At 38.6% G+C, this 27,719-nt stretch overlaps 1 protein-coding gene, 3 long non-coding RNA genes and 1 gene segment (V, D, J or C); 4 read left to right on the forward strand and 1 right to left on the reverse strand.

Moving 5' to 3' along the window:
* Positions 1–15,976: 15,976 nt before the first annotated feature.
* Positions 15,977–17,809, reverse strand: LOC146711167 (uncharacterized). Its single transcript, XM_085453920.1, has 3 exons — positions 17,593–17,809; positions 17,166–17,448; positions 15,977–17,038 (listed from the first exon to the last, which is right to left on the reverse strand). The coding sequence occupies exons 1-3, from the start codon at positions 17,682–17,684 to the stop codon at positions 16,367–16,369; spliced, it is 1,047 nt and encodes a 348-aa protein (XP_085310046.1). The 5' UTR covers positions 17,685–17,809; the 3' UTR covers positions 15,977–16,366.
* Positions 17,810–20,500: 2,691 nt separating this feature from the next.
* LOC146711168 (uncharacterized) lies at positions 20,501–21,418 on the forward strand. The gene is made up of 3 exons (XR_014920122.1): positions 20,501–20,692; positions 20,794–21,102; positions 21,231–21,418. It is a non-coding gene; the product is annotated as an uncharacterized LOC146711168 (long non-coding RNA).
* Positions 21,419–21,502: 84 nt separating this feature from the next.
* Positions 21,503–22,739, forward strand: LOC146711169 (uncharacterized). Of its 2 annotated transcripts, none has more exons than XR_014920118.1 (3): positions 21,503–21,993; positions 22,172–22,392; positions 22,486–22,739. It is a non-coding gene; the product is annotated as an uncharacterized LOC146711169 (long non-coding RNA). The 2 variants fall into 2 exon arrangements; XR_014920117.1 differs by having other exon boundaries at positions 21,503–21,648; positions 21,724–22,392.
* A 10-nt stretch (positions 22,740–22,749) lies between these two features.
* On the forward strand, positions 22,750–25,196 carry LOC146711170 (uncharacterized). Of its 2 annotated transcripts, none has more exons than XR_014920115.1 (3): positions 22,750–22,810; positions 22,924–24,107; positions 24,182–25,196. It is a non-coding gene; the product is annotated as an uncharacterized LOC146711170 (long non-coding RNA). The 2 variants fall into 2 exon arrangements; XR_014920116.1 differs by having other exon boundaries at positions 24,191–25,196.
* A 955-nt stretch (positions 25,197–26,151) lies between these two features.
* LOC146711171 (immunoglobulin heavy variable 3-33-like) lies at positions 26,152–26,692 on the forward strand. The segment is given in 2 exon segments: positions 26,152–26,226; positions 26,348–26,692. Coding segments are annotated over 2 exon segments (366 nt in total).
* The last annotated feature ends 1,027 nt before the right edge of the window (positions 26,693–27,719 follow it).

The raw sequence follows: 27,719 nt of genomic DNA on the forward strand, positions 1-27,719 counted from the left end.
ATTTTTTATTTGTTTTGTTTGTTGTTTCCTGTTTTGCTTCTTTTTCTTTTCTTCTTCTTCTGTCATTCTTGTGGATGTTTTGGTTGTTTGAATGTAGAGAAAAGAAAGGAAAAAAGATGTATGTACTGACGGATGGCTGAAGTTGATGGTATTGTGTGGTGATTCTAGAATGTCAATAAAAAAAAACAAAAAAAAAAACGGAAAGATAGCATACTTAACAAAACTGAAGTAAATCAAACTTCAGTTGCATGTTTAAAGTCATATCACTGGCTTGTGACGAAGCACTTTGTGACAGTGGTGAATCAAAGACATAAATCATATGGCTAATATTCAATTTGCATTTATTCACTATCATAATAAGAGCATTATGGGGCAGGAGTTGAAGATCTAAAAGAAACAGTAACAGTGCTGGAGGAATATACTTAGAAATACTTACTATGAGGAGGAGCCAATGCAAAACCTAAATGTAATCCAGCACTTCTTATGTGACTGGAGAGAGGACGACAGACACTTCAACATGATGGGCTGTAACATGAGACTGTTGCTTTTAACTGTTTGGTGCACAGGTGAGAAAATATCCTCTGTCTTTTAAAATTTGCCAGCTTGCAGAAAATCACAATTTTCTTATTTTTCTACCACGTACTTGTGCCCAGACTTTAACAGAATCTGAACCAGCCATTAAAAGGCCTGGACAATCACACACATTGACCTGTACAGCCTCTGGATTAACACTGAGCAGCAACTATATGGCATGGATCAGACAGCCTCTTGGAAAAGGACTGGAGTGGATTGCCTGGCACGATAGCGGCAGTGGTAGCAGGAGATTCTACTCCCAGTCAGTCCAAGGCAGATTTACCATCTCCAGAGACGACAACAGACAGCTGCTGTTGCTGCAGATGAACAACCTGAAGACTGAAGATTCTGCTGTTTATTATTGCGCTCGAGAGCCACAGTGATTAAAGCTGTTTTAGTTCCTGTACAAAATCCTCTAGCTTTCCACAATTCATTTTTACTTATTAATATAGATAAATATCTTGTGTAGTTGCATAATGTAGTATACAAGTGCATACACACACACACACACACACACACACACACACACACACACACACACACACACACACACACACACACACACACACACACCACATCAAACCACCTCCAAACTTGTGTGAAATGTAAAATGATTACTTATCCTGTGTCCCTTACAATACACTCACATTGATAAGATTTGGCACATTGTTACTTTACCTGCAGCTGTTTGTGGCTTGACCAAATCATGTAAGTTATTTAGCCTGAAAATAGCATATATAAATTAATTTATACATAAATTAATGTTATAACTTATTCATACCAACTTGGTTCCTGTGTTTATCAGTTTTCCCAATAGGTTTGCTGCCTTATAAATACAGACACTGAAGTGCATTAGCACAATAGGGCTGTCTGTGCACTAAATAACATAAGTATTCAAGGCATAAAGTGCCTTGATTGAGCTTTACCTTTGGACATGATAATTAATCTACTAAAATATTACAGTTTTTATTGCAAATTCTGTGTTACAGGGCAAATTTAAATAATGCAAAAAGCTGTTCCTGATATCACAGGATAAATAATTAAATGCTGCAGCACATTCTTCATGCATATGTTTCAGTCAAGTAAACAGCAAACATGATTTTAAAAAATCAGCAGTACAGTGATCCTTTCCATAAAAAAGCAATTAGACTTTATTTTTTATGTATTTTCATGAGGTAATATGGTTAAACAAATTTTAGGCAAATGTGATCTCGTGGCAAGTTTGGCAGCTAGTATAGTGACTGCGCTACTTGCTCTAGTTTACAAGCACGTGTTTTGTTCTATGCAAACATCACTCAGCTTCCTCGCTACTCAGTCATAAAAACTGCACACATTTTTAGGTGGAGATACCAGAACATCAGTCTCAATTAAACCATGTTTTCTGTAGCTCTGTTGCTGCTGTTGGCAGGTGGATCATGTGAGTCTCCTATATTTGCCATATTCATCAGATTATCTGTAACAACACAATTTAATCACATGTTAAAAATAACCTTTTCCTTCTTGCAGGTGTACAGTGTGAGCAGTTGACACAGAAAGCCTCTGAGACTGTACAGCCAAGTCAACGTCTGACCATCACCTGTCAGGTTTCCTATTCTGTGACCAGCCGCTGGACAGCTTGGATCAGACAGCCTGCAGGAAAAGGACTGGAGTGGATTGGAAGCAGAGTTGGTGCAACTTTAGCTTATAAAGATTCACTAAAAAACAAGTTCAGTATCAGCTTAGACTCTTCCAGCAACACCGTGACTCTGACTGGACAGAATATGCAGCCAGAAGACACTGTAGTGTATTACTGTGCCAGAGACCCACAATAACGCAAAACATCACTAGAGCTGAACAAAAACTGCACTCTGCCTGAACATCAGTAAAAGCACCACAGGAGGCGCTCTAAGACCACTAATGATTTTAAAGAGCATCCTCACTCTAACAAGATTTATATGAACTGATTGCTTCATAGTTGTCTCTTCATGTAATGAAAAAAGAAACAACAACAACAATACTACTACTACCACAAATTATACAATTAATTACAATTATACCATTTTTTTCAGAAGGGTGGAGGGTCATTAACTAAAAAAGGATGCAAATGGAAGCTCAACTGATGTGTATTCTCAACATAACATATTATTAGTATACATAAAAGTCATTTTTTCACAGTACAATTGAACACACAAAAACAACAACAAAATATTGTTGTATAAAAATACAATCTGTGGAAATGTGCTTTTGGTTTGGCCCATTTTGTGAATGCACTGAATACAATAATTTTTTTTATCAGTAAACCAGTAAAATGATCCACGTTCTTGTTTGTCTTTTCCGTATTTGGAAATAAGCAAGAAAATTTCTTCACTCAATGAGAGATGTAGTTGCTCATCTTCTGAAGAAGTATTTTCAAGCCTTCAGGCAAGCTTGAGGCCTAAACTGTGCACTTTACTTGTAGTTAGTCTCCATAGTGTTCTTTCTATGCTATCAACAACATGAAGAGTGCATGATAGAGGATGATGATAATGAGATAATACAATAGAACCAATATCATAGCAAAAAAAATAAGCATGTGTCATTGGGGTCAGGAGCAGAAAGAACAGTAAATAAAAGATAAAGAAAGCAATAAATAAATAAATACAATTCTATTCATATCCTGAATGCTGTATCATAGATTGCAGAGATAATTGCTGCTTGTAGCTTTTGTTGGGCAGATGATGATTTTCCCTGATCTTTAGTTAACATGCTCTTATTTTCTTTGAAGAACAATTCATTTGATTTCTTTTTTTTTTTTTTCTTTTCTTATTTTATGCCTTTACAGGTGTTGATGGTCAGACTCTGACAGACTCTGAACTGGTGGTTAAAAGGCCCAGTGAGTCTCATACAAAAGTGTGTTGTAATTTTGCAAGACGAGTGAATGTGCACTCAGTTTGAATACTGGAGACACTGATTGCAGAAATTGTAAAAAAGAGATAACATTTATAAACATTAACATTATGTCTATTATTTGTTTTTACTGAACAGAAACTTGGTCTCAAGCCTCAGGAAGTGGCAAATCAAAATGGTTCACTTAATCAAACAGATCACATATTTATTTCTTTATTTGTTACTGAAGTGATGTCCAAAACTGTCACTCAATTTAAAGTTTATGCAAACATTTACTTACATGTAGCATCCACTCCAGTTTCTCCAGTTAATATGTGACGCTCAGTTAAAGTGAGTTCACATGAGTCTAGTTACCTAATGTGAGGAGGAGTCAATGCAAAACTTACATACCTTACACCTCTACTTATGTGACTGCAGGGAGCATAACAGAGAGCAGAAGTCACAAAGTTTAACACAATGGACTGCAGGACGGGGCTGCTGCTATTAGCTATCTGCTGGACAGGTGAAGATCTACAAGATTTACTCATCAATAAAATTCTGAAAAACATAAAGGAACTGATTATTATTCAATTCTGTTTTTACAGGTATTGATGGTCAGACTCTGACACAGTCTGAACCCGCTGTTAAAAAACCTGGAGAGTCTCACAGGCTCACCTGTACCACCTCTGGACTCTCATTTAGTAGCTGGTGGATGGCCGGGATCAGACAGGCTCCTGGGAAAGGACTGGAGTGGATTGCAACTGAGGCTAATGGAGGCACCAACTACTACTCTCAGTCAGTACGAGGCAGGTTTACTGCCTCCAGAGACAACAGCAGAGAACAGCTGTTTTTGCAGATGAACAACTTGAAGACTGAAGATTCTGCTGTGTATTATTGTGCTCGAGACTCACAGTGACTGGAACTAGTTGAACAGCTGAACAAAATCCTCCAGTGATCCTCAGACATTTTTCACTCATATGTGCTTGTGCGTGTGATTTTGTTTTGTGTTTTTTTTTTTACTTACAAATCCATTTTCATTTTTTCTTTGTTCATAAGACTTTGACAGGCTGATTAAAAGATCCAGCTAATCTCACAAACTGTCTACTGACTTCAAGCTTACACAAAGTACTTAAGTGTGAGCTACTGAGTTTCTGCTGATTGTGTTTAATCCATGGCCCTTCAATTAAGATGTACAACAGCAAAGGAATTACCAAAGAGGTCTCTTCTATTTATTTCTTGTCAGCAGCTGTTCATCTCATATGATGCTAAATTGAATATTACACTGGATATCACATAATACATAACATACAAAGATATATTTATTGAATAAATTATTCTACAAATTTGTTAGAAATCCTGCCATAAGCCTGGGGTTCTGGTGAACCTCCCACAATGCATCAATAACTTCTCTTCCTCTCTTTTTGTATTACATGCTGCTTTTACAAGTTAATATTTTTTCCAGTATTTTTCCTTGTCTTTGTTCTTTTCTTTTTGATATTCTTTTTGCACTTAATTGAGTAGTGGAGCAGTGATGAAGTCTGCTGCACCCCAACATGAGACATATGGTTACCTGGTCACACACCATGGTAAATTTGCACCCTAATATTTCAAATTAATATGCAAACCAAGTGACTTCCTGTGACACAGTTATAAAGGAGTCACTTAAAGTGAAACAGTGATCAGAAGGTCATACAGTCAGCTTCAATCAAAAAACATGTTTCCCCATTGCTTTCCTACTGCTGTTGGCAGCTGGATGCCGCAAGTCACTGTAAATTTATAACCTGTAAATGTGCATCTTTTCTTTTAAAATAAAATTCAATCATTTGTCCTGCTTTATATCCACCGTTTTACAGATGTAACATGTGCAGAGTTGACACAGCCAGCCTCTGAGACTCTGCAGCCAGGCCACAGTAACATAAACCATGGACAAAAACCCCTCACAGTCTGTTTTAATAAAAAGCTTCCAGAACTGGAGCTCTCAGACCACTATCCTGTTCACTTCCACTTTCAGCTGACAAGTTGGCTTTTAGCATATGTATTTAGTAGGGGAGACCGGGGATAGTTGTAACGTGGGTCAGTTGTAACACTTCCAATTTCTCCAATCAGGGCTAAGTTTCAAATGATGTGACTCATCCTGTGCATGCCCAATTCAGTTCTGCTATCCCATGTGAAAAATCAGCACATTTTGTCAAACACAGACAATTTAACATGAAAAAAAGTAATTTGTATGCCAAAAAGTGTCACGGCGGGGTGCGCCGATGTGTGTGGAAACAGGACCCAAAAGCAGATGATGACGAGTAGTTGAAAGTTTGAGCAGAAAAGTGATCCTTTATTAGATGACGGCAGGAGTAAACCAGGAAACCAAAGTAAACTGACAAAACACTAAGAAACAAAACACTAAACGGTACAGAGACCAAAACCTAAACTATGACTGTGATGGAAAATAACCAGCAAATACTATGACTAAGACTAATCATGAATAACAGACAAAAACCATAACTAAGACTGAGGTCAAAATAAACAGAACCAGGCTAGAACTAGGGCAGAATAAACAGACGACCCGACAATGGCATGCAGAAAACAAAGGGCTTAAATACATACAAGAGGTGATCAGGGGAAGTGGAGACACATGGGGGAACAGCTGACTGACATAAACCTAATGACAGGACCAGGAGAGGAAAGCTAAATACAATGAACAAAGAACACATGACACTGTCAGAATAAAACAGGAAACACTAAAACTAAACATGACAACACAAACTTAACAGACCTAATACGTGATGAATAATACAAAACCCCAAAACATAGAAAACCCAGGAACAATAACCAATAACTGCCCAAACTAAAGGCAAATAGGAAATAACACAAAACCTAATCACATATCAAAAATGAGAAAAATACAAAAAGAACTCAGAGCGCTGGGTCGGAGACCCAGCCTGTGACAAAAAGTAAGTTTTTCTACTTTATTTCAATTTCTAATAGCATTATCTGCTTTGCAGTTAAACTCATCAAACTTAAATTATGTTATTTGTATGTCTATGGGGATATATTCTGTGTAGGTCTTTAGTGCTAATGTTTTAGCCGTTGGCTGTAATGTTAGCTAGTTCATGGCTATAGGAGTCTGGGTCAGTTGTAACAGCAACAGTCTGGGTTAGTTGTAACAATAATGCAGATGTTACAACTTGCCACACTATTACTTTAACTTATATTAAACAAGTTGGGGCAACGACATCAGCAGAGAGAGGTTCACTGGTCGCATTTGTATATGCGGTTAATGCCATTGGCAACACAATTCCTCCACCGTTTGTGTTCCCACACATACATTATGCAGACCTCTGTGTCAGAGATGGACCAATAAGAAGTACTGGTAGTGGAAATAAATCAGGATGGGTGCAAGAAACAGATTTCCTCATCTTTCTGAAGCACTTTGAAAACCACACAAAGGTAAGCCATGATAAAAAGTAATGGAATTGCGATGCTGGTGAACAACTACATTTTTTCAGCTTCATTGTTATGTTCAAAATTGGTGCAAGAGTTGTAGGTTATAATACCCACTGAGCCAATGAGGCCAAACTCAAGGAAGACCAACCAAAATTAATGAAATATTCAGTTGCAGAAAATTCCATAATTTGTCTTTTTTGGGGGGCTGGAATATGTTCAAAAGCTAGATTTCTGCATTCTGTCACACACACACACAGCTACATAAATGGCTCTAAGTGCATTCATGTGTTGAATAAACAAAGATTACATGTTAATGTTTTGTTAGTACCCTTATTTCATTGTGTTACATTTCACCCCAGGATATGTTACAACTAACCCAGACTATGGGGTTAATTGTAACATTTCACTCTTCGTGTTTGAGACCATACCATTCAATGGGTAATTGTGCTGCAGAGAAAATAGCTGCACTATTTAATAGCAGAGACATGTAAATACTTTGCATTACATTTTGAATCCACTACCTTAAAGAGCTTCAATTTACAGACAGAAATGTCAAAAATGTTACAACTATCCCCGGTCTCCCCTATAGGTATTGTTGTAAGTTTTATTATTTGAAAAATTAGAATTTTCCATTTTTCCCTGATTTTTACTTTAAAAGAGTGGTATTCAGTTTTAGGTACTGAGTTTCTCAGTCTGAATCAGTGGTTAAAACGTCTGGAGACTCCCACAGACTGACCTGTACATACTCAGGGTTTAGTGGTGATATTAGTGCTGCTTGGATCAGACAGCCTGCCTGAATAGTCTTGCTAGACATGTACTGCAGTCATGAACTGGCTGTGTGGAGGCAGATGAGGACCCAAACGCAAAACTCACGGAGACAAAAAGCTGAACTCAAAATCACTGCTTTATTGCAGGCTTCACAAAGAAACAGAACTAAACTGGGAATGCTAACTGAGGACCGAGGGAACACAGAAAGACACACAGGTTCGGGAGGAGACATTGATGACGCGACACCGAACTGAGGGAGACATGCACATAAATACACAGAGGGTTAACGAGGGAAGTGGGAGCACACGGGGAGCACAGCTGACAAGGATAATCATAACGAGACACGGCAGGAGTAACACAACACTGACGGGAGACTGTCAAAGTAAAACAGGAAGTACACAGAGTTGCAGACAGGAGGAGAGAGAGAGACAGGAGAGCACAGGCATAGCGGGCTGGGGAAACATGGAATAAAACACAAGGAGGGGAGACGAAGGCTCACAGATACAGAGGGGCACACAGGGGGTAAAAGTCACAAGGGGGAAATCAAATAAGGAACACCTTAACAGAGCAACCCAGGAACCGTGGCCAGAATAAAGAACAAAATACAAAAATACATGAAAACTAAGAATGCTGGGCCAACATGGCCCAGGATCATGACAACTGCAGTTGGTTGCAAGAGATACAGAAGCTTTGACGATGAATTTCAATATCAACATGTTCTCGCTGAACATAAACACTGAAAGCATGGACAGAGTGTTCATGTCTTTAGAACTGGACTCGATTTTTCATGTTTATCACAATCTCACAGTAACCTGCCAGGTCTCTTATTCTCTGAGTATTGTTCATTATGACATCTCCTGTCTTTGATTTTATTTACATTTTATTTTAAAAGGGAGAAGTGCGAATATTGAAAATAAAACTGGACAACTTTAGTTGCTCCTTAATTAATTTTTAATTTTCCAGTGATTTTTGTTAATCCTGATTGTGGATTAGAAACATCATCATAACTGCTGTTAACTATTTGCTTGGGAGTTGACAGCATTAATAATTCTTGATATTACAGTTTAATTTAGTGTGATTTGATGCTCTTGGCATGATTTTATGGTCTCTGACAAAATCTGAATCAGTGGTAAAAAGACCTGGGAAAAAATCCAGAATTAACCTGTACATGCTCCAGATTCACATTCAGCAGCTATAATATGAACTGATACACACTGGCACTGCTGATAGTCCCAGTTCATCCAGGGTAGGTCCATCATCTCCAGAGATGACTCCAACAGTTTGTCTGCTGGAGTAAAATCTATTTTTTTTGGTAATATTAAGCTTGATAAATGAAACAGATGTTAAGTGGCATTTAGCAGAAACCTCACTATCCTTTTATGAATATTTACATATGACAGTAAACAATCCTCCTTCAAGAAATTTAGTTCAAAAACTCAGCCGATCAAAATGATATTCACATTAATCACCTGCAGTTCAATCTCTTTGACAATCTCTTTGGAGACAGACTAATAGAAAGATTTATGCGCATGCTGAACAGAATTAATTTTTATTTACTTTGCTCATACTTTACAGTAAAATGAACAATAATCATAAACACAGAAACTCTGATGCTTAAACAAATGTTTCAACACAATGTACTTTTCTAAATGCATATCAAGAAGGATTTTATGATCAAAGAAAAAAGAAAAAAAAATGTAGAATTATAAGGACAGGACTGTCTTACCTGAACACAATTAGTTAACAAATAAATACATTTCAAATAATAATGTAATAAAATGATCAGTACTACAAGCTACAGTGTGGGAGGAGCTGATGCAAAACTGTTCTAGTTTATCTTTACATAAGTGTTAGAGAGTTTAAGACAGAGTGTAAATCATTGATGTACCCACTGTAGACTGCAGAGATAAATGGCTTTCATCATGTTCAGACTTCATATGTGGTTCACTTTTTTCATTCTTTTAATGAACTGGGCTGGTAAGCATTATACGTTTACTTTTACTAATGAAAACACATAAAATGTCTGCATCATTGTATCTAATGAGCTATTTGCTTGTAGGTACTGAAGGTCAAACACTGACTGAGTCTGAATCAGTGATTAAAAGGCCTGGACAATCCCACAGACTGACCTGTACATACTCAGGGTTCAGTAGCGATCACTGGAACGCTTGGATCAGACAGGCTCCTGGAAAAGGACTGGAATGGGTTGCTACTATCAGTGATAGCAGTAGCAGCATCTACTACTCTGAGTCAGTCAGAGGCCGGTTCACCATCTCCAGAGACAACAGCAGAAAGCAGGTGTATCTGCAGATGAACAGCTTGACGACTGAGGATTCTGCCGTTTATTATTGTGCTCGAGAGTCACAGTGACACAAGAGGAAGTAACGCTGTACAAAAACCCATGAAAGTCAAACACTGCTTTCAACTTTCAACATTACTTGTCCAGAGACTCACATAAAAGAAGCATCAGTAGAGTTGAAAAAGAACCCCTCAGTGCTTGAACAGGAAACAAATCTAAATCATACAGTATGAGTTGCACATAAAGGATTTAATTTGATCACATCCAATGATTTTTCCCCTTCACCCTTTTCGGAGGGTGAATGCTAATCTTAATGATGCTTTATACTGTGTGAACTGATGGTTTTCTTTCACAAATCCTTACAGCAGTTGGGGGCACAGTGTGTGTGTGTGTGTGTGTGTGTGGACCAGCGCTCCATTCCACTCTTTGCTGGACTGATAAGCGCTATTGTTCTTCCTTACTTCCAATCACCTCAAAGGAGGTATGCTCACATGTTCTCAAGATGACTCAATTGAATTTGTTAAAGTCTTAATAATTTGTAATGATAATAATAATACTGGATTGCATTTATATAGCGCTTTTCAAGACCCTCAAAGTGCTTTACAATCCACTATTCATTCACTCTCACATTCACACAATGGTGGAGGCAAGCTACAGTTGTTTCATTTTCTTTCTTTTTTTTTTTTTGCCTGTCCCGTTTGGATCTTTAGCCATCAGAATTATTGTCTGAAGGCCAAGAAAGATGCCTAGCGGATTTACTTTACCAAGTGGATCATCATGGCCTTGTGATATTGGTTCATCTGATTGACATTTATTATTGTTATGTATTTATTTTATTTTATTTTCGGTTGTTACAGACGGGACAGACATGACTGGGGGATAGGAAAGGAAGAAAGAAACAATGAAAGAAAGAGAGGGAGAGAAAGAAAAAAGAGGGGAGAAGAGATAGTGAGAAAGGGGGGAAGAAAAAAAATCATCTGGATCACCTGTCAAGAGAAGAAAAAACAGAAGAAAAAACAAACAACAAAGAGCAACATAATAAACACAAAACCATCACAATAAACTAGCTAACAGTAAATACTAAATATTAAATGTTATTGTGCAGCACGCAAGATCGACAGCGCACAATGTGCTTTGAGGTAGCAGCCAAAAAAAGTGTAGTTTGTTTCTGTGAACACCTGTGTGTACACCTGTGTACCCAAGAACCCAGGGAGGACCATTAACCATGCCGCCCTCCTGGGAAGAGCTGAGGAGAGCCCCAGACGAGGTTTGTAGCATAAACCTATTCTCTGGAACGTTCAAGACAATTCTACTACACAGCAAAGCAAGACACAAGTCGGTAAAGTTTTTTGTATTGCTCGTGTACGAGGGAGAGAACTGTGACAAGCGTCGTTCCTTCGCTTGACCCCAGTTGCTCTCGTCTGTTCCCTCGTAACACTGCTCTTTATTGCGGTTACATGACTATGCATAGGTTCATTAACCTATGATGTCTTACATAGACGTACATGTGAACAAAGAATACCAGTCTGTGCATAGTGTAGGTATGTGTGTGTGTGTGTGTGTGTGTGTGTGTGTGTGTGTGTGTGTCAAGATGTGACCCTGTGAATGACTCCCCCAAAGCTGGAGCCAGGAGTCCAGCGGTCCACCTAAACAACAGGCACTTATAGTTAAACAGATACAGAGTAGGTGTCCTCCCATAGCATAAATCAGTAAGAGAAGGTACAACCTCTCTTAAGACCTTAAGATGTGTGTGTATGCCAGAGTGCTCTGGGAGGCACACAGAGTCTTTGCAGACTGCTAAGGATCAGACCTCTATCATTATGCAATCGATTATAAAACTCTAAGCATATATGAGTACATATTTCTAAGCATAAATGACAATCCACAATATAAACCTAACAAGGGGTCACTTGCCGACGGGCTCTGCTGGCAGCCAGCTGTGCCAGAGAGGACCGAGCTCCAGGCCCAGAGGCCAGAGGCCTGAGGGCCCCCCACCCCCTGGAAGGGGCCCAACCGGGTCACAGGCTCCAGGCCCTGCCAAGCGGCCACCAGGAGTTAGCCGGTACATACGTGAGCTCCCAGCCCCAGACACCAAGAACCATCAACGCACCGATGTCTGAGGGCATCAGCCTGGGTGCGACATCACTGCAAAGTTTGAAATAGACACGCACTTGCAAGTGCTGCAGTAGAAATGAAGAATGACAGGGACTGGGTCCATACGTATAATGCACACAAATATAAACCTTGTACTACTTCTTTTAAATAGTTTGGAGTTTGAGATCTTTCCTAAAAACACAGATGGATAGAGCATAGGTCCTGTGATATGAAAAAGTCTCTTGATGTATTGTAAGTTTTAACATTTGAAAATTTCTGTATTACAAAGTAAAAAGAGACTATAATAAAGTCACTGAAAAAATTATACTTCTCTATTTTTTCACCTTAACATGGTCTTTGCGTGTCTTAGTGACCATAAAAGCTAGACCAGCAGAAGCTTAGCCTTCAGGTGGGACACCCAAGTTGGTCAGGTCTTAGGGTAGAGGCCTGACAAAGTGCAAACCAATTACATGACAAAAACTGTTACCCAGAGTAGGGCTGCTATAATTAGTTGACCAGTCACGATTACGTCTATCAAAATCGTCAACGACTAATTTAATAGTTGGCGCGTTGTTTGAAGCTTTGTAAGATCCTGAAAGACGCAGGAATAAGTAGCAAGTAAATCATTAAAGCGAGTAAATCGGTTTGACTGAGATTAAAGTTTCACACAGCTGAAAAAACGTCAAACAGAAAACTGATTAAACAGAAGCATGAGATGGTAAAGAATTTACTCCAGTGTCCTGTTACATTTTAGATAGCAAGGAGAAGATGACTGAGTTTATTAAACTCCACCGAGACAATCTGCAAATTTCATTAAGAGTTTAATAAACTATGATCTTGTCTTTATTTTTAGTTAGCACATACCTTTTTAGTTAGCACATACTTCAAGCTGTAAGCTAATGATAGTTATATAAAAGCAGATGCATGCTGGTGCAATAAGATGTTCGTTTTATGTCCAATGGATGATTAGTCGACTAATCGCAAAAATAATCGGCGACTAGTCGACTATCAAAATAATCGTTTGTGGAACCCTGAATCCAGAGCACCCCACACAGCCCCCACACCTTTCTCGCCTGCATTGCCACCTTGTGCCCCCTTTACATTTCTGTCTGCCCCCTCATATATGCCTGTCTAGAACTGGCCCGGAGTACAAGGACAGTTTACCATCTCCAGAGACAACAGCAGATAGCAGGTGTATTTGCAGATGAACAGTCTGAGGACTGAAGATTCTGCTGTTTATTCAGGTGAAGGCAGTTTTCCATCTCCAGAAAAACAACAGACATGTGCAGATGAACAGTGTAAAGAATGACTGACTGAAGCTGTTTGTACAAAATCTTAGAGTCATCCTCTCTATATGACAGACATTTATCAAGTGTTATCTTTAATTTTACTTTTAAAATAATTTTAATATATAAAACAATATCAATTTTAAGAATGTTTTAGTATATCTGACATGTTAATGTCATAATATTCTACACTTTTCATTACAAATGTATTGTTCCATTAATTATTATTTATTTTGAAGTAACTAAAACAGAGCCATCTTTCATCTTTTATGGAATACAGTATTCAAATATCCATCTCCATGTTTTAATTGTACCAGAATGTGAAGAATTCTAAATTTAGTATTTGCTAAATCAATTTGTTTGTCACGTTTTTATTTATTTTTTGTTCATAACATGTTAAAAACAGTACAATTAGAATAATATTGGTGATAAAATTATAACCAGTGATATCACAATACTCAGTGACATTTGGTTGTGAACAGTTTTTGATTTCAGTTTTTGATTTCTGCAGATTTCTGCAGATTTTTGCACATTTTAAATGTGAATTTAAAATGTGCAAAATGATAACTGTTTAAAAACCACTCATAATAAGTACTTTTGGGTAAAATGATCTACCACTGGTTTATCCCAGCAAGCCAGAGCATTAGTAAGCAATTATAAGGTTTTAAGATTTTTGAAATAATACCAAAACATGTAAAATTTATATTATTTAATATTCTTTTTAATTACTAGATGGTCTACAAAAAGAAGAAAAAAAGCACTTTAATGTATCAATCCACTGATCCTTAATACAAAATCCTTAATACTATATTGTTTTCAGATATATTAAAGGCAATGAAACAATCAGTTGTTTCACTACTGTTATACTGAATTGTGAAATAAAAATGTACCTATGTAGGTCTAAGTAGGTGCATAACAGACGTAACACGCACACTCTTTGATTGGCTCCAGTTAGACCAGCTATGATGTGTATGATCCTATGCAAACTCATAGGTTTTCTCTCTTACTGGGTTATAAAAACTTTACATCAGATTGTGAAGCAGAGTTCACAACACAACAGACACCAAACAATATGTTGTCTGTAGCTCTGCTAGTGTTCTTAGCTGCTGGATGTGAGTCTCTGTAGATTTGTTATATCCAGCATTTCTTCCTTGTGTTATAATTTACAACAACACGTCTTTTTTCAACAGGTGTCAAGTGTGAACAGCTGACACAACCAGACTCTTTGAGTGTGCTTTTAGGTCACCCTCTGACCATCACCTGTAAGGTGTCTTATTCCGTGCACAGCTATTGGACTCACTGGAATAGACAGGCTCCAGGAAAAGGACTAGAGTGGATTGGAAGAGCAGCTTTTGGAAGCACACCTCACTACAGTCCTTTACTCAGAAACAAGTTCAGCATTTCCACCGACTCCTCCAGGAACACAGTGATTCTAACTGGACAGAATGTGCAAATTGAAGAGAGTGCTGTGTATTACTGTGCCAGAGACTCACAGTGACACAAAACACTAGTGGACTTGAACAAAAACCATTCAGTGTCTAAACAGCTCTAACATTAACAAACCACAGGAGGAGCTCTTGGACCACTGATGCTTTCAAGTTGTCATCAGTGTTAAAGGAAGTAACTGTATATATGGCAGTGATGCACTACTCACAATATTAAAAAACATGCTTCAGTTAAGATGAGCATAGTACGTGATTTGACTGAAGACTTCAACAATCTTGAGACAAATATGTTTTAATGCACTTCTATGTAGAAACAACTACAATCATTCATTAATCCAGACATGACTGGAACATCTGTGTGGCTGGTTGATTTGTGTTCTCTTTACGGTAGCAACTACTTGTTGATAATCTAATTTAAAATAGGGGATCAGAAGAAAAAAAGGATGAACACTATATCCTTTCTGTGGGGAGGAGTTAATGCAAAACTTGGATGGTTTTAAAGAATACTCTTGTGACTGAAGTGTGAATGACAGGAGTGAACTCACAGTTTAACATAATGGACATATCGGCCAGACTGCTGATTATCTTACTGTTCTGGGGAGGTATAGTTTCAGTCATTTTGAGCTGAATTTCTTTTAATGATTTTCCAACTCACAGCAGGTGACAATGTTCTTGTTTGTTTTGACAGGTGTTGATGGTCAGACTCTGACAGAATCTGAACCAGTCATTACAAGGCCTGGAGAGTCCCACAGACTGACCTGCACAGCCTCTGGATTCACATTTAGCAGCTATGATATGCACTGGGTCAGACAGACTCCTGGGAAAGTACTGGAATGGGTTGCCGAAGTTAGTGCTGGTAGTAGCAAATACTACTCTCAGTTAGTCCTAGGCCGGTTTACCATCTCCAGAGACAACAGCAGACAGCAGGTGTATCTGCAGATGAACAGCCTGAAGACTGAAGACTCTGCTGTTTATTATTGTGCTCGAGACTCACAGTGACACAAGAGGAAGAAACACTGTACAAAAACTCAGAAAACCAAAAATGAATAAATAAAAAAAGCTAAATTTTATTCTTCAATTCACATTTACAAACTGAAGTTCCTTGAACAGTACAAAATCCAATAGTCTTTATCCTGTTTACATGTATCTGATAATCAATGTTTGGTATAGTAGAGAAAATTATGTATTTTAGTTTTTCTCATTTTCAGAACTTTTGTAAATATTACAGTTTTTCTCGATTGCTAAAACACATTTCTTGAAACTACGCCTCATATCCTCACAACAGTAAACACAAATCCATAACCTCTCACTCAATTCCCCAAACATCCTATTTCCAGGTCAAAATGAAGCTCTACACCCAAAACTATTCACTCCTGCTGAAAAACCAAACTTTGCCCTCAGACATCAAACACAAGCCCTCAAAAACACACACACTACAACAGAGTTTTGCACACTGGTACAATTAATTCAAAACAATAGTTCCAAAACAATTAGGTTGCTTATGGTTCTCCCCTTCAAAACCCTTGTCACATGATAAACACAAAAGACGCAACCAATGTATGTACAGTGGCACATTGTCATTCATGTACTATACAGTACAACACACACCAGAAACATTATCCCACCTCAGCATCTTGTCTTTGGTCTGGGTCAGGCCAGAGAATCTCATCCACATCACAGGCTATATTGGCCCCAGCCAGGCAGCGGGGGTAAAATCCTCTTGCATGCCTGATCCACCCCTGGCATGCATCTACTGATATGTCTAGGCAGGCCTCTTCCATGGCCTGAAGGAGGTGAACACGGACATAAGGTTCTCGGTCATACACTTTCCACCGCCATGCCGAAAATAACTCCTCTATCGGGTTTAGAAAGGGAGAGTATGCAGGCAGAAAGATATTAGAAAACCTTGGGTTATTGGTAAACCAGTCACGAACCAGAGCAGCGCGATGGAAGCTGACGTTATCCCACACAACAACGTAGTGAGGCTGCTCTGGCTGTGCTGGTTCCCTGTAGTCCAGCTGGAACATATGTTGTCTTAAACCATCAAGAAAAGCAAGGAGAAGCATAGTGTTATAGGGTCCTAGTACGGCATGGCGGTGGAGTACCCCTCGTTGGCTGATGGCTGCGCACATAGTGACATTCCCCCCACGCTGACCAGGGACATTTACAATAGCCCGATGGCCAATTATGTTCCTCCCCCTTTTCCTTCTTTTGGTCAGGTTAAAACCTGCCTCATCCACAAAGATTATTTCATGGGGAACAGGCCGTCCTTCAATCTCAAAGATTCTCTGCAAAACACATAACACAGTAGAGTCAATCGGTACCCTGAACCACAGTTCAAGAGTGCTGAAATGGCAGCATAAACTGCCATGCTGTGATGGTACACAATACTTTATACAGTATCAAAACTCATACCTGAACATATTCCACACGTTGGTTTTTCACTCTGTCAGAGTTTCGTTCGAAAGGGACTCGGTATGCCTGTTTCATCCGGAATTGATTCTTTCGGAGGATGCGGTCAATTGTGGAGAGGCTGATGGCATTTATGCCTCGAAAAAGATGATCATCCTCAATCACTCTCCTTTGAATCTCTCGCAGGCGGATTACATTATTTGCAATTACCATGTTTACAAGTTCCCTCTCTTGCTCCTCCGACAAAAGCCTTAACCTGCCTCCACCAGGTGGTCGTCTCTGTGTCCTACAAAAATAGAAGCACTCATTACTGTAACTGTCACACATTCATTTTACAGGAAAATAATGGAAACATACTGAAACTCAAGACACATAAGTTCAGTAACTTACAAGTTACTGTACAAAGCAGTCTTACTGCAAGTACACCTACCTGTTTTCCTCCCTGAAGGTTCTGATGATGGAGGCAACAGTGAAGCGACTCAAATTTGGTTGTACTCGTTGCCCAGCCTCCCTCATAGTCATCCCATGGACAAGGACATGGTCAACTAAAGTGGCTCGAATTTCATCCGAGACTGACTGTCTTCGTGCCCTTGCTCTTCCCCTTCCTTGTCGCCGTCGTTCTCCACCTCCACCTCCTTCACCACGTCCTCCTCCTCCTCAACCTCTCCCTCCTCCTCCACCACCTTCCTGTTGTCCTAGACCACCTCCTCCTCCTCTTCCACCACGTCCTCCTCTTTCACCATGTCCTCTTCCTCCACCACGTCCTCCTCCTTCACCACGTCCTCCTCTTTCACCATGTCCTCTTCCTCCACCACGTCCTCCTCCTTCACCACGTCCTCTTTCTCCACCACGTCCTCTTCCTTTGCATCTCTTTGGATCCATTGTTTCAAACCTGAATGAGCTGACTTTGGCCCTTTTATCTATCCATCGCAGGTTCTGATTGGTGTGTGCTAAATTTTGACTCCTAGTGTTTCCACCTGGTTAATTGTGTGCTAATTGAGCTCAAGCTATGCTGACTTAAGTTACAGTTTTTTCTGAATGCTTAAACCCTAACTGTGATTCTTGTAGCACAATCTCTAAAACGATTCAGACTTATAGCAAAACCACTCACTGAGTTTGCAAAACTAAAAGCACAAAAACTGCTTTTCACTCAGTTTGCAATTTTGTAACACACACTTTGCAAAACTGTAGGCACAATTCACTGCACAACACTCAATTTCCAAATTTCCAACACACTCCTAGCAAAAGTATACACATGTATGGCTATCATTAACACTAATTTGCCAACTGTCTGGCACACTTTCACATGTGAAAACTTTTTTAGATAATTAGTTCACTTTGCAATCAGCCTAAGCACTATAATACAGGTAAGCTGTGTGTGTGGAGTACAATGGAGGGAGCAGAAAGAGTGAGAAGTAGAGGAGGCCGAGGAAGAGGACGTGGAGGTGAAGAAGTAGGATGAAGAGGACGACAAGGACAAGGAGGAGCAAGAGGAAGACGAGGAGGGGGGAGAGGAAGATGAGGAGGGGGGAGAGGAAGGGTAGGAAGAGTAAGAAATAGAATTGCTGATGACATCAGAGCTACAATAGTGGACCATGTAATCAACCGTGGAATGACCCTGAGGGTAGCTGGCCAACGGGTCCAGCCTAACTTGAGCCGCTACACTGTAGCAAGTATCATAAGGACATCTTGAAATGAGAATCGGTTAGTACAGTCACTTCGCACAAAGATTTGTAGCACTGCCATATGCCAATGAGAAACACACCAATACCATTGATGTAAAAATACTGAAATTGTTACTTTACAGAATTGCTAGATGACCAGATGCTGGGGGCAGAGGAAGCATGTTCACTGCAGACCAAGTAACCCATATAGTCATTATGGCGATTGCAAATAATCCTATACTTGGAAATAAACACTTGTGTTTGTTTTGATGTGTTTGAATAAACACCAGTACTTGAAGTTTGGATCCCTCTATGCTTATGGATCTATGACAGAAGTATGAGCTCAAACTGACATAGCCTACCTTGTGCACAGAGAAAGCAAAAGCCAGATGTGTTTTGTATTCATACCATCAGTGTGCAGTTGGCGCATTGTGTGCTTAGTAGATGATGGCTTGTGTGTACTGTTTGATACGGAAACACCATTTTTACGAAGGTGTGAAGAGTTAATCTAGCTGTGTTTGCTTTTGCAAGAGAACTACAATGTTTTGATTATTGGGTGACAGGTTTTCTTATTTGTGTGAAGAGTTTTGCAAAATTAGCCAATAGTTACAAAAAATGTGCTTAAGCAATCAGAAAAAACTGTAACATTATTGCATGCTAGTGCTTTCTAAATGACTACATGGTGTAAGCACTGTAAAATGTAGGGATTTGTGTGTAGAGTTTTGCAGTAACAGTTCACCAAATTTGAGTCATGTGTCAAAGCAGGGAATAGTGTTTATAGTTCAGGGAAATGGGTGTGCTTTTTGACCAATAGCATTACGGTTTTGAAATTTTAGTTTAGAGGCCTGGTTATAGTGTTTAAGCAATCGAGAAAAACTGTAATACACGGTAATTTCTTCATCCCAACTTTTAGTTAGTGTAAAAATGAGATATTCAAGAAGATTCAACATTGTAGACTGTTGTTGCGTGAGTTATCTACTGAGGGATGTATTTGTGTTACATCGTCTCCTTTTATAACCTGTAGAGTGACAAATTTCCAAAGACAAGAAGAGAGAGCAGCTAAATTGGGTCTTAATGGTACTGCAAACTGTGTAACTCAAAAAACTTTCAGGCTGTGTTTTAAAACTCACACATGATTCAGAAAAATAAACTGCATGTGGCATAAACGCTAATCACACTTGGCAATCTTTCTTCTGTAAAAAACTTCACATCAGATTTACAGAAGAATTTATCAGATCAGATATTAGATCAGATATTGACAGTGGCTGCTAGAATAACACTGAGAAAAGAGCAACAGTGAATAATTCATATGCTTTACACAGCTGCTTAAAATATAGTAAACCAAAAAAAAAAAGCATTAAAAGTTGTTATTATTAGATAAATACAGGCCAACCCACATCCACAGCGCTGGGATCAGCAGCCCATGTGATACCAAAAATGCAAAATGTTAGCTTTTAAAACTGGTTGCATTTTAGTCTATTATTACAAGATTTGAGAACTAAAATCTTTGGCAAATTGATAAGAAAATATGGATGTGGTGCACATGCAAACTGATATGAGAAATTTAAATGTGCACTTTGTTTCTCTTACTGGCATAACCACACCTCACACCTGCTGTTTGTGATGCTCCGTTGCTCTTTGCATTCTTTCACTTCTGTGTTTTGGTACTTTTTTGAGACCTGGTTGTTACTCAATGCTTCCGCTTGCTGCTTGCCCTGATCACTCTGCCTTATCATGCATAACAACTGTGCAACAGACTTCCTGCCCTATTTTCGCCTTGCTGAACAACACTAAACAATGTAAAAGTACAACTCTAACATAACTTAATGACAACTGAAAGAGTTCTGCATTTACCAGAATCTGAAGGTATGTATAACTTAGATAAGATTAATGTTTTTCCTTGTTGTGTTCACACATGATATTTAGAATGAGTTATGTAAATCAAACTAATCTCTTCTTTATTTCAGTGCCATGGATTGTGTCGCCAAACATCACATTGTACCCAGTTTCGGACTGGGAATTTAGAATCTCACCAGTAAGGCTCATCTGCTAAATGGCTTTTTTTCCAGACGAACTGGCTTTGGAGTGGTTTTAGGACAAATCACCACTGAGTCAAAACAAGAAGCCAAGCAGAACGAAGCTACAAAGTGAAGGGACAGAGCAGAAAACCTTCAGCCTGAGCAGCAAACTCTCAGTGTGGGGACAAGGATCAACTTTTACCTGCAAAGCTAATCACAATTATACTGAATATAAGAAGACAATAAGCATTTGTCACAGTGAGTATGTACAGCTACTGTCTCAAAGCCCATATTCAACATGCACATTTGCAGGAATATCTTGAACAAATTAAGAACAGTCTTAAGATAAAGTTTATTAATTAGCATGTTTTTCTTTAATTCCACAGAAATTCACCTTTCATTCATGTGGAGATTCCCAAGTTTAAGACTTAAGCGTCAGACTCTAATGTGCAAGGAACATGTTGGGTCCACACTAATTTTGATGCCATGATCTCCTGGCTGATTAATGGAGCGCCACAAACAGCTAATAAGAGTAAAACACAACTCTTATTATAAGTAAAAAAAAGATTTTGAGTTGGCGGAAGCAAGTAAAGCATTTAACATGCAGAGGAGAGCAAACGTGTGTCACATCTGCTGAGAAGACTATAAATATTGTCGGGTCCACACTCATTTTGATGCCATGATTTCCCGGCTGATTAATGGAGCGCCACGAATGAAAAAAATGTGCAGAGAGTAAAACACAACTGGAAGCAAGTAAAGCATTTAACATGCAGAGGAGAGCAAACTCTACCATCTATATTTTTGGTAAAAGCTACTCTTGCTTCCCTTTATGGTTTCTGTTAAATAGATTAATTCATGCCCTGATTTGTCTCACTTTAGTGGAGCTTCTTCTGGTCAAAAGTAAGGAGTCAAGATCACAGACACTCTTATGCTCTGGATGGGTCTTCAATGATCATATTAGATGGTTTAACGAGTCTCAGCAAAGATCAACAACCACTGATATCAGCATGAGTGTAGATGGACATGCTGGAGTGACCAGCCAACTTATAATTGATCACTCTGAGTGGGAAACAGGAAAGATCTTTTCTTGCACAGTATCTGACAGATCTCTGAATAAAAATATCACAAGAAATGTCAGTCTCTGTACAGGTAAAGTGAAAACACTATTATTGTGATACACATTAAGAATTGTTTTGTTTTTTTGTTTTTTTTTAGTACCTCCATCATCCTCACAGCTAGTTGGGGTTCATGTTCAGGGACCATCATCACTGTAGCAGCCTGAGAACAAAGGACCCGTGACTGTTATCTGTCTTCTGGTTGCCCCTAGTCTTAAAGATTTCTCCATCACCTGGAAATCAGCTGGCAACAAAATTCCTGACTGTTATGTCCTAACTAATCCTGCAGTGAGTTACAACAATGGGACAGAGACTCAACAGAGCTTCCTTAATGTGTCAGCAGAAAATTGGGATGCAGATAAACAAGGGTTTTGTGAAGGAAAACATCCATGTTCCAATCAGGGCAATGAAGACCATATAAGCAAAACCAGAGGTAATGTTAGAAAGGTAACAAATATATTACAGCTCTTTCTAAACTTCATGTTCCTCTGGTTGTGACTATATTTTTATGGTTCTGTCCCTTTAGTGTTTTTCAAGACCTTTGTGTGACAACAGTGAAGACAATGCAACCAACTGCCTCTGAAGTTTCAGTGTCTGACATCCTAACGCTTATTTGCCTAGTGTCTGGAGTTTTCCCTGCAAACATCATAGTGCACTGGGAAGAAGATGGCCAGACTCTCCCATCCATGCATGACGTTAACAGTCCTCAATGGAAATACTCAGGGAGCAGCTCTTACTCTGTGAGCAGCAGACTAAACATATTCAAAACTGAAGACAAAAGGTCTATTCCTGTGTTGTCACACATGAGTTATCTGAAGCACTTGTTGAAGCCACCATAACTGATGTGTTTGGTGAGCTGCTGTTTAGCATTTAACATTAATCTTTTATTTCCATTATATTAATTTTAACAAAACTGATTAAAATGATTAACTGATTACTAAAACTGTAATGCACATCTTTCCAGCCTCAGTGATCTACAGCCAACCATCTGCCTACTTGCTTCAGGGCTCTAATGAACTTGTGTGCCTGGTTTTTGGCTTCAGTTCTGTATCCATTAACATCACTGGGTTTCCAAATGGACACACAGAACTGCTGAACTACAACACTAGTGACTCCAAAGATGCCCAGATGGAAAGTTCAGTGTCCAGAGCCACCTTGACCTGTCCCAAGTAAAAGAAGTGTGATTTATTTGATGATATTGAGCATGCTGATGTGAGCTGAGGAAAGCTGGAATGCGGTTTTCACCCTCATTGGTTTTTTCATCATCACCACCTTATATGGTATCATAGCTACATTGATTAAGATAAGCGCCTGTCATTTGATTGTTTAAAAGTAAGATTCCAGTCCAATTTTTAAATTATACTGGCCATTTTTACTATAATAATAATAATAATAATAATAATAATAATAATAATAATAATAATAATAATAATAATAATAATAAACACCATGTTTATCCTTCAGAAAATTGCTTCGTGCTCCAAGATATTGTAATTCTCAGATTTTCCACAAGAGTGAGACAAAGCTCCATGTGCAGAAGCAGCAATATAGTTTCCACCTCTATGTAAAAAAACTACTCATGTAGTGATTTCAAGATGCCGATAAATGTGTTGGTATGCCAGTGGTGTTATGAAGAGGTGCAGTCATTTGAAAGCACAAAGACTGTTGTTGTAACTCTTCTTCTTTGCAAACATATGTAGTGTCCTTGTATATCTGTACACTCCCTGTCTTTGAATGAAATGCATTTGTGTACTTTGGGGGTTTCGAGGAATTCACAAGTGGCAGGGAGAGCACTAAACACACTAAAGCTTACTATTGGCAACCTCTGAAGTGATGTTGCACTTTCAGACTATCCCATATTTTCACGTTAACAAAAACACATTTATTAACATTGGAAATATCAGTATTTAATACACTACCAGGACACACCTTCTCATTTAATGCTTTTTCTTTATTTTCATGACTATTCACATTGTAGATTCTCACTGAAGGCATCATAACTATGAATGAACACATATGAATGACCTGACGTCCTGCCTCGTCCTTGCCGTAGCATTTGTGCTGTACCTCATCGATTGCTTTTTTGCTTCCCCCTGAGTTCCTGTGCTGCTCACTATTTCACCATGTACCAGGACACACTGATTGATGGTGAGTTAATGATACTTTTATCTGTCTATCATTTTATCTGTCTCACTTGTTTCTCTCTGTTTTCATCTCCTCAGCTGTTACAGGTCAGAGTATGGAGTCCATTCCTTCCAATCCTGTCGTAAAAAGGCCTGGAGAGACTCTCAGTTTCTCCTGTAAAGGATCTGGTTTCACAGTTAGTTGCTGTACTATGGATTGTATAAAACAACAACCAGGAAATGAACTGGAATGGATAGGAGAAGGCTTTTTATCTTCCAGCAGAAACAGATACATGAGCTGTTTGAGTGGACATATAGAATTACCGAAGACAACAGCAACAGTATGACATATCTGAGACTTCCATCCTAAAACCAGAAAACTCTGTTGTGTATTACTGTGTGAAAGACAAACAATGGTTTAAGTAATGACATAAGCTTTACAAAAACCTTCAGCCATACAGTTTCACAAGAACCTACAGGGGGCAACAGATGATCAAACTATGTTGTTCAACTCACTGTCACAATAACACCTGTGTTTATCCTCTATGAATGCTTTTAAAATATAAAAAAGACTTTTGATTATAATGAAAAATAATATGGAAAATATCATTCAAAAACACTGAAACACCATTTTTAAGAGGGATACAAAAATAGATAGACACATTGGCACATTCAAGAATCCTTGTATAATTTTCCAAATTTTGCATTCACACAATATGTTTGTAGGAGCATCCTCTGTGAATCAGAGCTTCTTCCTGAGTTAATAATAGATGCATATTATATTAACACAATTTTAAGTGAGAGTCCTCTTGTGAGAGGGCTCTCAGAGTCCTTCTCAATATGCAAAGTGAACTTCCTGACAGTCTGCTATTAAGACGTGAAATCATGGCACCAGTTACAGAAGAAGATGAGACGTTCTAATCAGATCAACTTCAGTACCAACATGTTCTCTTTAGCTCTGCTGCTGCTGGCTGCTGGATCCTGTGAGTCTCACTGAGGAACTCACACTATGATAAAAATACAGTGACTGCTACACTGTTTCAATATTCCACATGTTTTCCTCCTCAGGTGTAAAGTGTGAACAGCTGACACAGCCAGCCTCTGTGACTGTGCATCCAGGGGATCGTCTGACCATAACCTGTCAGACCTCTTATTCTCTTAGCAGCGCTCGAACATTTTGGATCAGACAACCTGCAGGAAAAGAACTGGAGTGCATTGGTAGTGTACATGTTGGACACAGCACACGGTACAAAGACTCACTACAGAACAAGTTTAGTATCGACATAGACTCCTCCAACAGGACCGTGACTCTGATTGGACAGAATGTGCAGCCTGAAGACTCAGCTGTGTATTACTGTGCCAGAGAACCACCCACAGTAACACAAAGCATCATGAGACCTGAACAAAAACCCCTCAGTGACTGAACACACGAAGCCACAAGAGGGTGATCCCTCAGAGCAACAATGATTTCAGATCAGCACAATAAGAAGAAATAAGATGTCACTTAAAAATCAACAGGATGTAATTAAATGAGTCATAATAAGTTTAATATAATAACCATAAAAGTCTAAACGATCCTTCTGTTGGTCTATTCTCATTCTTAAAACACAGGCTTTTTACAGACTGATTACTCACACATGGTGTACCTTGCCTCTTGCTGGATGACCCCAAGTTAGAAAAGTAGTTGAAAATTTTAATGCATGGATAACAAAATAAACTAAACAACAAAAGCAAAACATTTTATTTTTTGTTTTGTAATCCCGTATTGTTAATTAAATCATTTAACTTCACTTCTGTCCCAGATAGCATTTTTTCCAACATAATAGAAGATAACACGAGACTGAACTCACTGTTATGCTTTATCAAAAATGTGTCTTTGTCTGCTTTATATGTGTGTGTGTCTGTGTGTGTGTGTGTGTACTACATCGCATCTTCAACCTTCTTTTTTAACCTTTTTTAAAGATGTATTTGAATAATATTTAAGCCTGACATTTTAGTCCCTCCCTAATAAAATTTAGATGGCTTACTTCTGTCCTCGTAGGGCCTGGCTGTCATCTTGTCTAATGGGAAGCACTTCCTTCACAACTTCACTTTCAAGATGATGCTCAGACTCTCTGCTCTGGTGACAGTGCTCTGTCTACCCTGTAAGTCATATAATTTTATAACTGACTCATTATTTATTTATTTATTTATTTATTTATTTTCTGTTAATTTATGAAGTGACTATTTTCTCCCAGTTTCACTCATCTCACTGGTTCTTTCCAGGTTTAAATGGTCAGGCTTTGGAGTCCATTCCCTCCACGTCAGTGTTGAAAAAGCCTCAGGAAGCCTTCAGTCTTTCCTGTAGAGGGTCTGGTTTTGACTTTGGCCAGTATGGAATGCACTGGATCAGACAACCAGCAGGAAAGACACTAGAATGGATGGGAGCAATCTGGTATGATGCAAGTAAAACCATTTATGCCAGCAGTGTGCAAGGACGTATAGAAATCACCAGAGACAACAGCAACAGCATGGTGCATCTGAGCCTTTCCAGCCTAAAGCCAGAGGACTCTGCTGTGTATTACTGTGCTAGAGAGCCACAGTAACACAACCCTTCACTAGAGCTGAACAAAAACCCCTCACTGAACAGTTCTAACATGAAACCACCAGAGGAGGAGCTCTCAGACCACTGATGATTTCAGATCAGCATAATAAGTCAATACATAAGATTGAAATATAATCTCGAAACAAAGGTGATTATTAATTCCAGTTCTCATAAACATTATTTCTCACAGACGAAGGTTACTTTTCTTAATCCCTCTTCTTTTCTTCAACAACCAAAAACATATTCTGGTATACATAACCCTCAAAGTAAACCACATTGCTGTATGTTTCTTCGAAAGCATAAAAAATATGAAAGTGTTGCATAGTTTAGTAGTTACAAGTTCATGAGTCCATGTTTACAAACAAAGCAAAAGAATGCAATTTAATGCTTTTTTTGATTAAAAAAAAGCAAATGAAAAATATTTCAGTCAGCTATTTTAGAGGCCCAAGGACTTTGCAACCTGGTCTTCTATTGTGTGCCTTTCTATATTCTATATTCCTGCTGTTTGTATATATCTCTCATGTTTTTTTATTTATTTCTGCTATCTTACTATTTATATTTTATACCTGCATAGTTGGTGTGGAGCACAATTTTGTTGTGCATGTACAATGACAATAAAGGACTGTTATATTCTTTTTTGTAGCTCTTCGTTTTATACTGATTTGATATTCAGCATTTGACACCCAGCCTCTATTTCAGGCTTTAATTTATTTGTGCTTTTTATCCAATTTAATTTATTGCTCTACAGTACAACTGTACATCCCTCATGAGTTGTGGATAAAGATATAATTTTCCCTTTTTTGCAAGTTGCCATTCTTCTAAGGGATAAAACCTAGAGTTTTAAATCTAAAACACATTGAAGTGTGCAAAAAATTACTCATACTCTATATGCATTCAAACAGTAAAGACTGAACAACACTGCAGAAAATAAAACACCTCAACCAATCACATAAATGTACAGGTTAAATTTGCCATGTGAAACAAATGAAATCAACTTTTTTCACCCAAATTTAAATTTTAATGTTGATTCATGTGTTTTTTTTTTTTTATCTT

This window comes from Copadichromis virginalis, linkage group LG4 (assembly GCF_057382275.1).
Source record: "Copadichromis virginalis isolate Kocher_CV1m ecotype Utaka linkage group LG4, C_Virginalis_male_GT1.1, whole genome shotgun sequence".
Lineage (NCBI taxonomy): Eukaryota > Metazoa > Chordata > Actinopteri > Cichliformes > Cichlidae > Copadichromis > Copadichromis virginalis.